Source organism: Siniperca chuatsi, linkage group LG20 (genome assembly GCF_020085105.1).
Source record: "Siniperca chuatsi isolate FFG_IHB_CAS linkage group LG20, ASM2008510v1, whole genome shotgun sequence".
Taxonomy (NCBI): domain Eukaryota; kingdom Metazoa; phylum Chordata; class Actinopteri; order Centrarchiformes; family Sinipercidae; genus Siniperca; species Siniperca chuatsi.
The window spans coordinates 3356950-3372552 of record NC_058061.1 but is presented as its reverse complement, the minus strand read 5'-3'; the positions used below and the strand labels follow the sequence as shown (position 1 = coordinate 3372552).

Below are 15603 nucleotides of genomic sequence, written 5' to 3'. Positions count from 1 at the left end.
GCAGACAACACTTCATCTGCAATATTTGTAATGCGAAATGAAAAACTGTTCAGGGCAACAGATGTCTAACCTGAGTTAACACCTGGTCACACACAAAATATATCTAAAAACTGAAGAGTGTAACGTGTTTGATAGCCGGAGCTAACGTTAGCAAGCCTGCAGCCGGCGCAGAAGAAGTTGAATCCTCCATGGACAACAACTTCATTGACATCTTCAGGTAATTAATTAGCTAGTTGGATAAGTTGTTGTTGGAGATAACTGGGTTTTTTTTTTGGTTTTTTTTACCGTATTGGTTGATGTTAGCTTAACATTTTTACTATTGTAGTTTTTACAACTGAAATCACATTTTTTTTATTACAGAGAGAGTAAAGTACCGAAAAATGTACCGAATTCCAGGTACCGGTATCGGTTCTAATGTGAACAGTACCCAACACTAGATGTGAGGACTCAGTAACTACTCCTGCTTGGGTTTTCTCCTCCTGCACAGTCGAAAGCAAAGGAATCGTATTGAGCCCACTACTATAGCTGTCGTCATCAACAAGATTGCTAACAAAAAGCATATAACATCCACAGAATAATAGGCATACCTGGGCATCTTATAAGACTCAGTGCGTAAATGTGAAGCTCCTTTGTGCCTCATAACAAACTCAATCCAGTAAACGGCCGTCTCAAGAGGATGCATTGGTTTATCCAGATGGAGAGCAGAGAGACGCTTCATGTTATTTCTGTAGGTGGGATTGTGAAGAACTTCTTGAATTGCTTCCAGAAAGCTCTGGCGAGTGAGTTTGGTCGCATCCACCACCTTAGCCGCTCCTCGTGCCTCCAGTCTCAAAACGTTCTCAAACTGGTCAAACAGAAGTGGTATGCCTACTATCGGTACCCCATGGAAGATGGACTCATAGATCCCGTTAGTACCACCATGGGCCACAAAGGCTTTAATCTGCGGGTGACCCAAGAGGTCGTTCTGGGGCATCCATTTTACCAGTCGGGTATTGTTGCCCAAATTGTTGGGGGGCTCACCGGCATGTCTCCATATGACCTTTTGAGGAATTTGGGCAAAAGCAGCAGCGATTTCGGAAGTGATCTCTATAGGTAGGCCTTTGACCAGTGTACCAAGAGACATCAGGATGAATCCATGCTCTCCTGAACTTTGAACAAACTCCTCCAGCTCTGATGATAAAGGCTCAGAAGGCTTACACTGAAAACCACCAATGTAGACGATGTTTGGCATGGTAGGTCTGGGGAATTCAAAGACAAAGTCCACTCTCATGAGCCAGATATCTGCTCCTTGTAGAAGGTGATAGAAGTTCACATCTGGACCAAAATACCTGTCTACCAGTCTATCATAGTGAGGGCATACTATAAACTTGTCAATGCATGTGTTGAGGGCATAGTGGAATACGTTCTTGACCCTTTGCACAAAGGTCATCTTATCTGACACGGCGCATCCTGAAGTTGGAACATAGGATGATGGAGATGGAGCTACCACAAAATGCCCTTCTCCGCTCGTGATCCATCTCACATTAAAAACTGTTGGTAGCTTAAGTTCATGAGCCACCAGAACTCCCACAGGCAATCCCGGATCCAGAAGAACCATGTCAAACTGAGCATCACGAATACTCTGCATTAAAGTCTTGTTCTCAAATATTTCTACCCCCAACAGGCTGGCCTGTTGGTGAATTTTTGACAGCGCACTGAGCATTTCCCAGTAGAAGTTCACAAAGCCAATAAGAGTTGCCCCCTGTTTCTGAACTGTCAGCATCTTGACCAGGAAAGTTACAAAGAAGTCCTGCTCCTCTATGGCGATGGCTTCTGGTAGGGTGACAGTGATGGAGTGGTAATGTGGTGCGTTTTCTTTGATGTACCAGCTAGTGGCTGTGCGGACCACAGTGACCTCATGGCCCTTATCATGGAGGCTCTGGATCAGCAGGTTCATGTTGACCCAGTGGCTGCCATCCACCGGGAATACCAGAATCTTTCCACCCTGGACACTGGGACTTGTCAGGAAGGACACACTCACCACCAGAAGCAGAAGTGAAACTCCTGAGATGCTCCCCATGGATTAACTCTGAGAAGAAAAAAAACCATACAAGTTTAATGTGAGCAACTGCAAATTTTGCAGTAATAACCTATTACGATGAGTCCTTATGTCATGCTTCATGTTAATTATCACTGACAAATGTAGTCAACCAGCTAGGTTGTGAGTTAGCTTAGCTAGGTTGTGGGTTAGTAACCTGTCCCTACAGTTGCTGCTGCGAAGCTAACAGCCAGAGAGGACGAGACGGTTTCTCAGAGCCAGCACATCAGCTCCAGACAGCGATGCTCACAACTCAATCAAGATTTTGGCATAAAAAAACATACGTGGTTTGGCATTGGGAGAAGGAGCATGAATGAGATATTACCAAGCTAAAAAAAACAATGTTCACAGAAGCACCTGTATTGAAATATTATGACCTCAGACTGTGAAACTGTCAGTTGATGTGTCTAAGAGTGGCTCAGGAGCTGTGCTTCTACAGGAAGAAAAACCTGTTGCATATGCCTCAAGAGCCATGAGTGAAACAGAACAACGCTAAGCACAAATTGAGAAAGAAATGTTGGCAATGGTTTTTGGACTTGAAAGATTGCATCAGTTTGTCTATGGCAAAGAAATTCAAGTTGAATCTGATCACAAACCACGCCACTCAGCTCTGCTCCTGCAAGAATACAGACGTTAACGTTGAGAAAGTACCAGATGAATGTGAAATACCGACCTGGCGAAGAAATAACAGTTGCAGACTCCTTATCAAGAGCTTACATACCAGGCACAGCAACAGATACAGAGACACATGTACATATGATTATAGCAAGCCTGCCTGTGTCTGCTGACAAGCTACAAAACATTAGAAAGGAGACAGCTGATGATGAAACATTTCAGACACCTAGACAGGTGGTACGTGCAGGCTGGCCAGAAGGGAGGAGCCAAATCCCCAAAAACATTCAAGACTGCTGGAACTACAGAGAAGAAATAACATGTTACGATGGAATCATCTTCAAGGGAGACTGAATCATTACGACACAGTCACTGAGACAGGACATGCTTGATCGCATTCATGATGTACAAGGTTGTCAGTGATTGGCTGGTGGTCAGGTCTTCAGTCAAGTTTGATTAACATGCACAACACTCAGAGTGCCTGAAATGATGATTTAACAGATCTAAGACCAGTGGAATGCATGGACTGACTAATGCCTGGTGTTACTATGGTCTCTAATCTCTCTCATCATCTGCATTCAGCAGGGACTTGCTAACAGGCTAAAACACTTAGCAGTCTCCATTCATAACATGCAGAAGAAACATGCCCTCAAGTGTCCAGTTTCCTTTCTGCATGTCTATTGATGAGAAAGCTAAAAGAGGAATCTAACACCATGCACTCTTACCTACAGATCAGCCACTTCCAATAATCAAAAACTGTTGAAAATAGAGTTATTTAGAGTCCTGCACAAGTTAGTGTGAGCAAAACAGAGTAACTACTTTTCAGTAATGCTGTGAAGGCATTTATCTGAGTTGTTCATGTTGCTCAAAAAAGTGAGATGTTGTAACCTACCTTAAATCACTGAAACAATGGAGAAATGTACTTTGAGCCTTCTCTGGACAAGTGAAGCCCAGCGTCTGTGTGGACAAGAATCCAGACTCCAAACCCGATTATTGTGTTGCATAAGGAAGTGAGGGTGATGGGGGAGGGGGGTTTAACAGATGGACTTTAGATGTATGTGTGTATTTTGAAGGGGAGGAGAGGAAAAGTTTTCCCACAGAGCCCGCCCTCTCTCTGTGCTGCATACACACTCACACAGAGAGAGACATGCACCCACCCACACACACACACACACACCCACGCCCACACACACACACACACACACACACACACACACACACACACACTCGTCATGCAAAACATTGTGCAGGAAAGGGAAGTTCCAAGACCCTGGAGTACTTTTTATTTTTTAATATGTTCAGTCCATTGAAGAAATGTTAGGTATTTGGTATTTCTGGCCCGTTGGGAGCAGCACACAAGCTGTAAACACAACAGTGACATATTAGCACCTTACAAAGTTGTCAGGGCTAACGAGTTAGCAAACAGTTGCCTATTACACATCCAGCAGTCACAGAGCAACATTAACATTCATTTCGAGTTGTGTTTCTGTCCACCTGGAAAATATAAATCATCACCAACTCATGAGAGAAATATCTGGCTCTTTAGTGGCTTTAAAACTAGACCATGTAGCTTTTGCTGGACAGTGGCCACTGTAGCCACATTTCCTAAGAGTCTGCTTCAAGGACATCATCATTACGCGACACGAGTGAGAGTGAATGGAAACAGGAAAGGGAAGTTCCAAGGAAAGGGAAGTTCCAAGACCCTGGAGTACTTTTTATTTTTTAATATGTTCAGTCCATTGAAGAAATGTTAGGTATTTGGTATTTCTGGCCCGTTGGGAGCAGCACACAAGCTGTAAACACAACAGTGACATATTAGCACCTTACAAAGTTGTCAGGGCTAACGAGTTAGCAAACAGTTGCCTATTACACATCCAGCAGTCACAGAGCAACATTAACATTCATTTCGAGTTGTGTTTCTGTCCACCTGGAAAATATAAATCATCACCAACTCATGAGAGAAATATCTGGCTCTTTAGTGGCTTTAAAACTAGACCATGTAGCTTTTGCTGGACAGTGGCCACTGTAGCCACATTTCCTAAGAGTCTGCTTCAAGGACATCATCATTACGCGACACGAGTGAGAGTGAATGGAAACAATGGAATGGAATATCTATCTAAAGTTTACTAACATTAGCTAACAGCAGCCACCAGTAAGACTGTAATAACAAAACCTCTCCGTGTGTTTAACTACGCAAGGGTGCGTTTTACTTGGAAAGTACTTTACCACTTCCAAAACCAGAAGGTCAGAGAGAGGGTCAATAATGTCTGAAAAGTTTATTTTTAGTAAATTTAACCAATGTTTTCAATCGTGACAGTGAATTTATAATGTAGCCCAAAGCAGAGCCTTGTGCACTAATTAATTAGTTAATTTAGTTATTTAGAAGTCTGATTTTTGTTTTTCTGTCTATATTTTTTGTTTAAGCAGTGTTGTGTCTGTTGTGGGGAAATTCTTTTCAGTTTCACACACCTGCAGGATATTCAGTCTTACCTTTGGTGTTTTTTTCCCTCTGTGGCTCGTTGGGACATTTAGGTGCTTTTCACATGGTATTTCGTACAGTTTTAAACAGTTTTATCAAGACTACAGCCAACCATTATCCTAGGCCGCCTGGATTTAAAGAATAAGGCTGGTGTTATTCTATATTCAGCATAGTCGGCATGGTCAGCGGACTCTAATGCACCTGCTCAATGGGCCCGGTGAGCAACTTTTATTGGAATAAATGGGCCCCCACCTTGGAAATACGGTATCCAGTTATCTTAATACATCCATGAATGCGACGTAAAGCAAGAAACAATAGACGCATCTCCTTATGAAGTACGGGGAACTTTATGCTTGATTGTTTTTTGTTTATCTTAGATTAGACAAATTACACCCATCACGCAGCTGCATAACTATTGTTTAAACTTCTTAAACACATCACCAGCATTTCAGCATAAGGAACTTTGCTTATTTTAACCTCTGCACTCTCATCTATTTTAAATACTGAGCTGACCGCTGTACAATGGTGAAACTGAGAGCCACTACTTCCTCACAGCATTGTAATATTAGAATGTGGTAACACAAGCACAAGCGTTACGTGTCTTTTCACATATATAGTTGTATACTTGTTTTCAGATACAAGAACAGCCACTATACACACATTTAGTTCCACAACTATTTATTAATCTGCAGAAACATAAATCTGAAAAATACAGTGTTGCTTGACATGTTGCTATAAACATTCCCTCCATTTCAGACCAGGGTCGTGTATTACGGAGACCCTTAAAGGTCATTGCAAGAGATTTTTGAGGATTTTTTTGCGTTACTCGCAATACTTTTCTCCTTCCATTCCTTCTGAGCCGTATCTCTATTTCCGCTCACCTGCCCCAGCATGGATCAGCTCACTGAATTTTACTTTGAACTGGGCATTACTACCACAGCAGTACTGCTGCTCACTAGGCCGGCATGGTTATGGAATTAGTGAAAATAAACTTAAACGAGTTCTTAGATCAAGAGGTCTCTGCAGGATTCGTGAACAGTTACTCTACTCTGTAGTATACCATCTCCAGAGGCGGAATTACAGATGTGCAGTTGAATCTATCTCAAAAAGCTCATTTGCACAGGCTCCTCTGTTCTTTGCACAAAACAAATTAAAGTAACCTTCAGTGCTGAAACAGGTTTTTGGTAGGAGGCCTGTTGCTGTAAGTGTGGAGCAGTAATTCCTTATACATACGGCTCCTACCCAGAAGTCTGATAATGCTCTATGGCTGACTTCTTTGCAACAGACATCATATAAGGTGAGGTGTCCATAAACATTAACTTCACATCTCCACACTACCTTCCACTGCAAACAGACATACTGCTCAGAAGGACTGGAAGAAGAAATATTGCTAGAAAACGCAAAAGTTGTCCTCAAACTAATCCTCGCAGTGACCTTTAGAGGGCTCCGTAGTAAAGAGCAGAAGAGGGGGCGTTGGTGTGGACCAACAGGTAAACCCGAGTCATTGATTACAGTTTAAGTCACTTGTCCAACACCAAGGAGCAAGGCTGTGTTCTGAGTTGAACTTTTCGCTTTAAGTGAAATGTACTGAAGTGCAACAGTCATAGCAAGCTGGATTGCTTTCCTCTAAAAAACACAACCGAAACTGATGTTAAAACTGCTTCTGCTTTCACTGAGAGGCCGAAAAGGGAACAGCTCTCAATTAATTCATGCTCCACCACATTTCACTGAGAGTCTGTGTGGAGGCATGACTCGCCACTGGGCATTTGACGGTTGCATTTCAAACTGTCAGTGACTGAAATGGCCCATTGCTTGGCTCCAGCTGTCCTGGCCCTCGCTGCAGGGTGGTGCCTGTGTGCGGCTGATGTGGGGGACTTCGCTACGTGCCTGCAGGTCTTCTATAAGTCTTGGCCTCCTAAAGGTCTGGCTGGGACCCCGATCTGCCAACGTTATTACAACCAGTACCGCTTTGCCACACTGTACAGTCGACCACGCCGCTCTCCGTGGTTCTCCGCCTATTCGTACACTGTACCTGCAGGAAAGAGACCCACCGCGTCCTGGAAGTTTGAGCCACAGGTGAGAAGATTTCTGTCTGATTCATAGACATGAATTTATACAGTAAGTAACTGTTAGAATCCCATAAAATGAGGATTAAAGAAGGTGAAAGGTGGGATATTCAGCTGAGAAGAAGAAGATATCATATATATATATATATATATACCTGTATATATTTACAGGTTCTGCTTTGAACGGATGCACTGGTCACACTCAGCTGATCTGTGAAGACATTTATTTAATTTTCTGGTTTTATTCAGATGCGTTTTACAACTCGTTTCATTTTGTCTTAACTGCTATAACACAATATGTTGGCACTGAAACAAGACTTTGTTCTTCCACATGTTCAAAGAGACTTGACTCTTCAAGAAAAAAAAAATGCTGATGTTCCAGTTTAGCATCAGTTATGTAATGTGTTTTCAGTAAATAAGAAAATGAGGAAATGAAGCCCAACAAAGGAGAATTGTCTCATTTGTGCTTTGTCAACACATACTGTATTGTTCATACTAGCCATGAACCCTAATCTGGTACATTGCATGGCCAAAAGTATTTGGATAGCCAAACAATACATCCATATGTGATTATTAAACATGTCCCTCCAAAGCCATGCACATTAATCTGCTGCTGTACACAGCTGTAAGGCCTGGCTCAGGGCTCTGCCAGTCACATCCTTCCACACCAAACTGGGAAAACCATTTCTTTCTGGAGCTGGCTTTGTGCTGGGGTATTGTCATGTTGAAACAGGAAGCACACTGTTGACTAAAATATAATTGTAAGCTAAGCATTTAGTTTCCTCTTACTTATAACCAGGGCTATAGCTTCCACTGAGGACACCAAGGTCACGACTTTCAGTATCGTTTCTGGGAATGTGAGGATTTTAATCGTGCAAATTCCACATGGTGGGTTTTTGAAGGCTGATTCTGGTACTTTTTACACTCAACGCTGACTGTTTTTAGGCAAAAAATAAATACAGAAATGATTTAAATTAGAATAAAATAGAGGGATTGAGTATTTCTCCACTATAATTATAATGCTGGCAATGTCTTGAAGGCTTCGAAACAGCCTTTAAACCATCACGTAGGGAGATAAAACGTACAGAAAATTCACTGCAGTTAAATTAATAAACAAACGTGAAAATTTTACTTAATTTGATGCCTAGTTAAAAATTGGTTATGTTGCACTGGGGTGATTAGGACTCATGACCTCACTACTTTTTAGCCATGCTAGTGGCGTGGCTCTAGGGATGGCAACGTCGGTCGGTCGGTCGGTCGGTCCACCACTTTGGTCAATACATTCATGGTCCCCAGAGGAGGAATCCCAATAACTTTGGTGATTTATCATCTAGCGCCATCATCAGGTCAGAATTTGTATTTGTCCAATACTTCGGTTTATGACCAAATACCTGCAGAACTAATGACATTCCCATTAGCTTCAGCTGTACTTTGTGTTTACTGCTAATCAGTACATGTTAGCATGCTAACATGCTAAACTAAGATGGTGAACGTGGTAAACATTATACCTGCTAAACACCAGCATGTTAGCATTGTCATTGTGAGCATGTTAGCATGCTGATGTTAGCATTTGCCTCAAAGCACCGCTGTGCCTGAGTACAGAGAGCTGTTAGCATGGCTGTAGACTTTTAGGGGTGTCCACATTATTTTGGCCAGATAGCGTTAAAGCAGCTTCAGTCATTGAGTCAGTCTTCCTCTGAATTACACAGTGAAACATAAGGTCTGTATGACATGTAGTCAACTTTAAAACTACATCACTTTTTCCTTCCACCCTCCAATAAACAGTTGACCTACCCAGGAGCTGATGGCAACATGATCCCCTTCCCTCCGGGCCCTCTGGACCAGAACGTGGTGGACAGCCAGGCGGTGGAGCTGGACTACATTAATTCCACCTATTCTCGTGGCCACTTGAACCCCAGCCTTCACCACCAGAGCCGCGAGGACCGCTCCGCCACCTTCACCCTCACTAATGTGGTCCCTCAGAAGGCAGGCTCCAATGATGGGCCTTGGGAAGTCCTGGAGCAGAATGTCAACCAAACCTTGGGGACCTACTGTCTCGGAGAGGCTTTCATAGTGACTGGCATCATCCCTTACCGGAGCGACGAGCATTGGCTCAAAAATCATCGCGTGGCTGTGCCCGAGTACATTTGGTCCGCCTACTGCTGCCCAAACTACAACCACAGCCTCCCAGACGAACTGAAGGATGCACTTCCCACATATGCTGCTATTGGCCGCAACGACCGCAACAGCAGCGAGGAGATTGTGCCTGTTAGCAAGACAGCTAAGAAACAGTTCAGGGGATATGATGTGAGACAAATGCCACTGGAAACACTTGAGATGTACCTGAAGGACAGGTTCAACACTGTTGTCAGTGTTTTTTATGAGCAGTGCTCTGGATCCGATTGATCCAGATTACATTATTACTATAATTAGATCTTTGAAGTGTTCGAGCTAATTTAGTGTCTTTTCAACAAGTCCTCCAAACAAAAAGCGTCATTTGTCAGTGCTTTCCAAAACTGTTACAAATGACCGTTACGCAAATGATTCATATAATCTGTAAGGTTTGGTTAGGTTTACCTGGTTAAGATTGGGAAAGATTTTAAGGGTTAAAAGAAACCAACACCGACTTTACAGTAATATGTTTGTTTCTCCAAAAGAAATGTAGGAAAAAGGCAGCACTGCAGGGCCAAAAGAAAGCAAAAGAATCACCTCATGTTTTCACCATTTTGGCGAATCTTATTGACAGTTAATGGACTGACAAAACTGCTGATGCGACGGCCTCTGATGAAGGCTTCACTGATTCTCTTGTTTGTTGTTTTTACTACTGGTGTGCTGTCTTTTACCTGAATTTGTTTTGGGGAAGCAGGATGTGAACGGCGGTCTCTTCTCCACCTTTCACACGGCTGCTATCCTTGCTGTCCTTGTCACATTCATGTAAATATAGCTTGCTTTAAAGGAATAGTTTGACATTTTGGCAATAAGCTTATTCATTTCCTTGCCAAGAGTTAGATGAGAAGATTGATAGCACTCCTATAAGTTATGCTAACCAGCTGCTGGCTGTCGCTTCATATTTAATGTACAGTTATGAGAGTCGATCTTCTCATCCAACTCTCGGCAAGAAAGTGAATAAGCGTATTTCTCAAAATCTCAAAGTATTCCTTTTAAGCATTTGAACAAACGGCTGGTAGTTTTTCTTGTGAGGGCAGATATTTTACCTACAGCTGACCTGGTGTGGGGAAGGGACACTGACCTCAGACAAATCAGCTTATAACTCATTAAAATATGGAAAAGTGATCCATGTACTTTATTGAATTACTGATGATGCTATATATATATATATTATACACACACACACACACACACACACACACACACACACACACACACACACACACACACACACACACATACATACTGTGTAGGTATTCCTTTTGTCTGCACCAAAGACTTTTGACCACTAGAGGGTGACCTTGTGCAATAGACCTGTACACTGCAGCTGGAGGGATTTTAGCATGAAGTTTCATCTTTACAGAATTTGTTGGTAATTCAAAGAAACACCAGACCTCAGTATCTTGGAAATCAATATGTCTATTATCTTATTATTTACTTAATAATATCTGATGATCTTTCATTTTATTTTATTTCATAATCTATTTTGTATCACATTCATTTCCATAAGGCGCTGCTGGTGGAGGCTTTCTGAACATGTATCAAATAAGTAGAAATTATATTTGTGCTTTAAATCAAGAACAAATACAGGTTGATAAATTACAGATATGACTCATTTAGACAAACATTAACTTGTTCCGCAAGTTGGGCTCGACCGCTCTGAAGCTTCGCCAAGACTTGTTTTTTGTAATGATCACTAAGACACAAGTTTTGTCATATCAGACTCATTCTGGATTTATTGCATGAACAGATGGTACAGTAGCACAGGTGTACAAAGGGCTAAACATATGTAACACTGCACACTGGTCTGTCAAACTGGATTATTTTGACAATAATGATTCATCGGCTTAGTGAGTGAAGACCTTGTCCCACACCTCTACCTTCAAAATGGCCCTGCCCAAAGGGGACATGGTAGCCATGATGTCCAGGTGCTTGCCCTTATACGTGAGACTACAGCCTTTGGCCTCCTCCCGTACAAAGCCCTGCTGCTCTTTGTTGTAATACATCTCTTTGTACAGACTCTCGTTGCACTCTTTGCCGTGCTCGTAGATTCCCACGGCCAACCAGTTCTTGTACATGTTATAGTCATAGGGCACGGAGAACATTATAGCTAATGTCTCCGTAGCACAGTTGCTTTGCCTCTCAAACAGGTCATAGGTCAGGACGCCCACTGCGCCGCAGGCTTTGGCGCTGGTCTTGCTGAAGTTGCACACCTCGGTTTTCAGGGGGCGTACGGTGGGTTGGGGTGGGCTGTGGCAGTTGCCACTGTCCAGGTAAACCCTTTTTTGAAAGGCAAGAAAAGGAATAAAAGTAAGGGAAAACTAGATAATGAATGGGTACACTTATTTTTATTCAAGCTGCACTTTTAACCTCAGTTTATCCATGCAAAGGAAATGAACATGCACTCTTTTTTTCAACAATACAATCTTGTCTTTTAAGTCTTGCACTTACTTGGGGTCAACTAGGCAGTAGTTATTGGTGATGTTGGTGATCTCGATGGTGATGTTCCTTCGGCTTTTGATGTTAGCTGCCAAAGCCTCTGCTGATTCACTCATATTGTTGCTGGTAAAGGCTGCGACAGAGCACGACAGGTGTAAAGTGTAATCTGCAGATCTGTATTACAGTGCAGTGGAGTAGTTTCATGTAGATACTTCTGAAAACGGTGCCTATGACAAAACATATACGGTGCTAAATCCTTCTACATCACAGTTCACTGAATAATATTTGTCAGTAAACCTCCACCTACCTGTCCGGATCACAGGTGTGCTGCTCGCTCAGGGAATGCCAGACTGGAGACACTGGGTTCACTCTTTAGATCTTGCTGGGGAATGTGTGACACCTAAAGCCCTCCCAAAACTCTCCCCACCCACAGCACACACCCACTCCCTGTTGCTCACCATCTCACACTTTTTGTCCCGTCTTTGCCTGAGGTATGTGTGAAGAGGCGTGCAGACGGTGGAGCCAACAATAACAACATTACTGTGTTTTTTTGTGTTTTCATAATGCTAATATGCCTGTTTGTTCAGCTTTCCGTGACTCTGTCTCACACCACACTGTCTCTTTATGCACCACAGCTATTGTCTGTGATGTTGTCTTTACTGTCTGAATGTGGAGACGAACATGCTATACCTCTGCTTATGATGCTGTGCAGTCTGACTAACATTGTGTTTATTGTAATAATTTTACTCCAAAGTGAAGTATGATTCATGTCTGCTGAAGAGATGTAAAACTTTTCCTTTTGTTACCTGTTGTTACTGCATGCAAACATCTGTGATCACGTGCGATGGTACAAATTAAAGACGACACAAAAAATGTTAACGACAAGAAATCCATGATATTGTTTTTTTTATTCACTGAAAGCACCCATACGTGACATGAATGACTCAGGAATGACTTCAGGAATATCTGCATCGACTGTGTTCTTACACTTTATTCCACACCAATGCACTCATTTGGTGCTGAACATTTTATTCTCACAGCATTACAAACAGACTCATCTGCCCATTTTGTCATACAACTCCACTTTAATAATTGCCCTGCCCTCATCAGACATGCAGGCCCTCACGTCCAGCATCTTTCCCCTGAACGTCACCCCCGAGCCGTTGGCCTCTTGGCGCACAAAGTTGGTGAAATCCTTCCCCTTGTACATGAGGTCGTACAGCTTCTCATCGCAGGCTTGCGTGTGCTCAAAGATGCCTACCCCCAGCCAGTTCTTGTAGAAGTTATAGTCGAACGGCACTGAGAACATGATGGCCATCAGCTCATTGCAGTGGCGGTTGCGCATGTCGAACAGCTCGTAGGTCATGACACCCACAGCACCCGATGCCGTGTTGTCGTCCTTGGTGAAAGAGCACACCTCGGTCTTGGTGGTGCGCAAGGTCGGCTGTGGAGGGCTGAAGACAAAGCCACTTTCCATGTACACCCTGGAGGGTAGAAGAGGGTAGATGCAGTCACGAGTGGTGGAAGAAGTACTTTACTTAAGTTAAAATACTAATACCACAATGTAGAAATACTCCATTACAAGTAAAAGTCCTGCATTTAAAATTCTACTTGAGTAAAAGAACAGAGGTTTAAGCTAAATGTACTTAAAGTATCAAAAATAAAAATACAGGTTCTATAGAAAAAATCGTCCCTATGACTGATATATTATTTTATAGGACATTATTAGATTGTTAACACTGATGCACCAATGTGTAATCAGCATTTTACTGTTGTTGCTGCACAAGGTGGAGCTGGTTTTAACTGCTTTATATATACAGTTAGCTAGTTTAGCCCAGTGGTTCCCGACCTGCGTCCTCCAAAGGGTCACCAGATAAATCTGAGGGGTCATGAGATGATTAATGGGACAGAAAAGAAGACAAAACAAAGTTCTTCTGCACAAATCTGTTTTCCAGTCCATTTTTTGACTTTTCTCTATCATGAGCCAAAAAGGTTGGAAAATACTAATTTAATCTTTAACAAGTCTTGTATTTTGTAAGCTGCTCGTGTGATTTTGTTATGTAAAATCTTGATCAAATCTTGATCAAATAAATGTAGTGGAGTAGAAGTATGAAGTAGAATAGGATGGAAATACTCAAGTAAAGTACAAGTACCTCAAAATTGTACTTGAGTACAACACTTGAGTAAATGTTACTTTCCACTGGTAGTCATGCATAAATAGATTCAAGTACATTTCAGGTACCTTGATCACTGTGTTTATTGGTTCATACACAAAAGAGGAAATGAGTTCATCATCAAGCAAAGCAGCTCTGCATTTGAGTAAAAGGCCACACTGTCTCACAGCGGCTCTTACTTTGGGTGCACGAGACAGAAGACGGAGCTGACGTTGGTGATCTCTACGACACAGTTGCGGTTGGTGGTGAGGGCGACAGCGTGGGACTCTGCAGTCTCGGGCATGTTGACGGCTGCTGGAGGCTAAATGACAGAGGTAAAGAAAAGAGAAAGTGATGAGGATGACTGTTCTAAGTTTGTCATCATTATAATAGATTTTATAGTTTAGGTAGAAACTGTCCTGAAGGTTCTTCATCAAATCGCATCAAGTAGAATCATTTGTCTTGCTGAGACGAGGGCCTGATGTGTTTCGTGTTTGGTTTCACTGACATATACTGCTAAGAGGCATGCAAACAATCATTCTACATACACGTTATGACACGAGGATGAAGTACGATGCATTAGGACACCAAACATTACATCATTGCAGCACACCGTTTCACCTCGACACAAAATAAAGGGCTAAAGGCATCTCTACCGACCATTATGAAACCACTACACATTTGTTTTTCAAAACAATTCTAGCTTTGGTGATTACTGCATAATCAAAGTAAATGCACTTACTTTACTTTATGTCACACACGCAGGATGGCAGAGAGTCGTCTGAAAACAGGTCTGAGTTTGGTTTGGAGACAAGTACGAAGTCACACCCTCCCAGGCACAGTCACACCTCACACACAGTCTGAGCTTACAACAGGTGTGTCTGCTTCCAGAATATCTGCACCAATGCACATGTAATGTCACGTCTGTGTGGTAGTTTAAACTTTTAAGTCTATAGCCACAGTGAAATAGACTGGAGGATAGAAACATTAAGCGATGTGTCTAATGTGAATTAAACGACTCAGTACTGATGATCCCTCTGGCACAAGATGGAAAAGTACTCCTTGCACAGGCGACAAGCCAGTAGCCCTCAGTGGCTGACAGTTGCCAGGTGAAATACCTGAATGTCTGGAAAGACTGCAGAGTAGCAGTCACACCCGTCAGGAAGCGTAGATGAAGCCTCCTGAACCGGTTCCTCTGACAGAACAAATTATGGCATTTGGCAATAATTATGCATCTCTTACATGTCAGTCTTTTCACTTTTCGCTGAAGAGAGACTGTCACAGTGTGCGCGTGTTAGAGTGCATTTCATAACGTTTCATGTGCCAAAAGTTGGTAAATGAGCACTTGATGCGACAGCCTTCTTACTGTTTTTACCTGGTTTCTGTGTGTGGAACCTGTTCCAGCATGGACTGGATGGGAGGGATGGGGAACATTTGAACAAGTCGCCAGTCCATCAAAGGGAATAACAGACATTCACACAGTCACATACACATGGATTACTAAACGAGCCCGATTCGCCTGCACCAGTATCTGTTCCTGAAAGAGACACAAAGAGATGCAAAAAAACACAGAGACCCAAAAAGACTTTCAAAGAGATCTTATCATGT

At 42.5% G+C, this 15603-nt stretch overlaps 4 protein-coding genes across 7 annotated transcripts; 1 reads left to right on the top strand and 3 right to left on the bottom strand.

Moving 5' to 3' along the window:
* Positions 1-225: 225 nt before the first annotated feature.
* Positions 226-9166, bottom strand: LOC122868026 (UDP-glucuronosyltransferase 2B15-like). Of its 3 annotated transcripts, XM_044179558.1 has the most exons (3): positions 3582-3707; positions 3415-3445; positions 226-2068 (listed from the first exon to the last, which is right to left on the bottom strand). In XM_044179558.1, the coding sequence occupies exon 3, from the start codon at positions 2057-2059 to the stop codon at positions 455-457; it is 1605 nt and encodes a 534-aa protein (XP_044035493.1). In that variant the 5' UTR covers positions 2060-2068; positions 3415-3445; positions 3582-3707; the 3' UTR covers positions 226-454. The 3 variants fall into 3 exon arrangements, with proteins under 3 accessions (XP_044035493.1, XP_044035494.1, XP_044035492.1); XM_044179559.1 differs by lacking the exons at positions 3415-3445; positions 3582-3707 and adding an exon at positions 9029-9166; XM_044179557.1 differs by lacking the exon at positions 3415-3445 and having other exon boundaries at positions 3582-3738.
* Positions 5884-12731, top strand: LOC122868028 (endonuclease domain-containing 1 protein-like). The gene is made up of 2 exons (XM_044179562.1): positions 5884-7244; positions 9020-12731. The coding sequence occupies exons 1-2, from the start codon at positions 6969-6971 to the stop codon at positions 9638-9640; spliced, it is 897 nt and encodes a 298-aa protein (XP_044035497.1). The 5' UTR covers positions 5884-6968; the 3' UTR covers positions 9641-12731.
* Positions 11112-12659, bottom strand: LOC122868029 (DELTA-stichotoxin-Hcr4a-like). 2 transcript variants are annotated; one of them, XM_044179565.1, is made up of 3 exons: positions 12150-12659; positions 11855-12069; positions 11112-11683 (listed from the first exon to the last, which is right to left on the bottom strand). In XM_044179565.1, the coding sequence occupies exons 2-3, from the start codon at positions 11956-11958 to the stop codon at positions 11251-11253; spliced, it is 537 nt and encodes a 178-aa protein (XP_044035500.1). In that variant the 5' UTR covers positions 11959-12069; positions 12150-12659; the 3' UTR covers positions 11112-11250. The 2 variants fall into 2 exon arrangements, with proteins under 2 accessions (XP_044035500.1, XP_044035498.1); XM_044179563.1 differs by having other exon boundaries at positions 11855-11975.
* LOC122868030 (bryoporin-like) lies at positions 12732-15080 on the bottom strand. The gene is made up of 3 exons (XM_044179566.1): positions 14738-15080; positions 14196-14317; positions 12732-13326 (listed from the first exon to the last, which is right to left on the bottom strand). The coding sequence occupies exons 2-3, from the start codon at positions 14297-14299 to the stop codon at positions 12897-12899; spliced, it is 534 nt and encodes a 177-aa protein (XP_044035501.1). The 5' UTR covers positions 14300-14317; positions 14738-15080; the 3' UTR covers positions 12732-12896.
* Between the last annotated feature and the right edge of the window lie 523 nt (positions 15081-15603).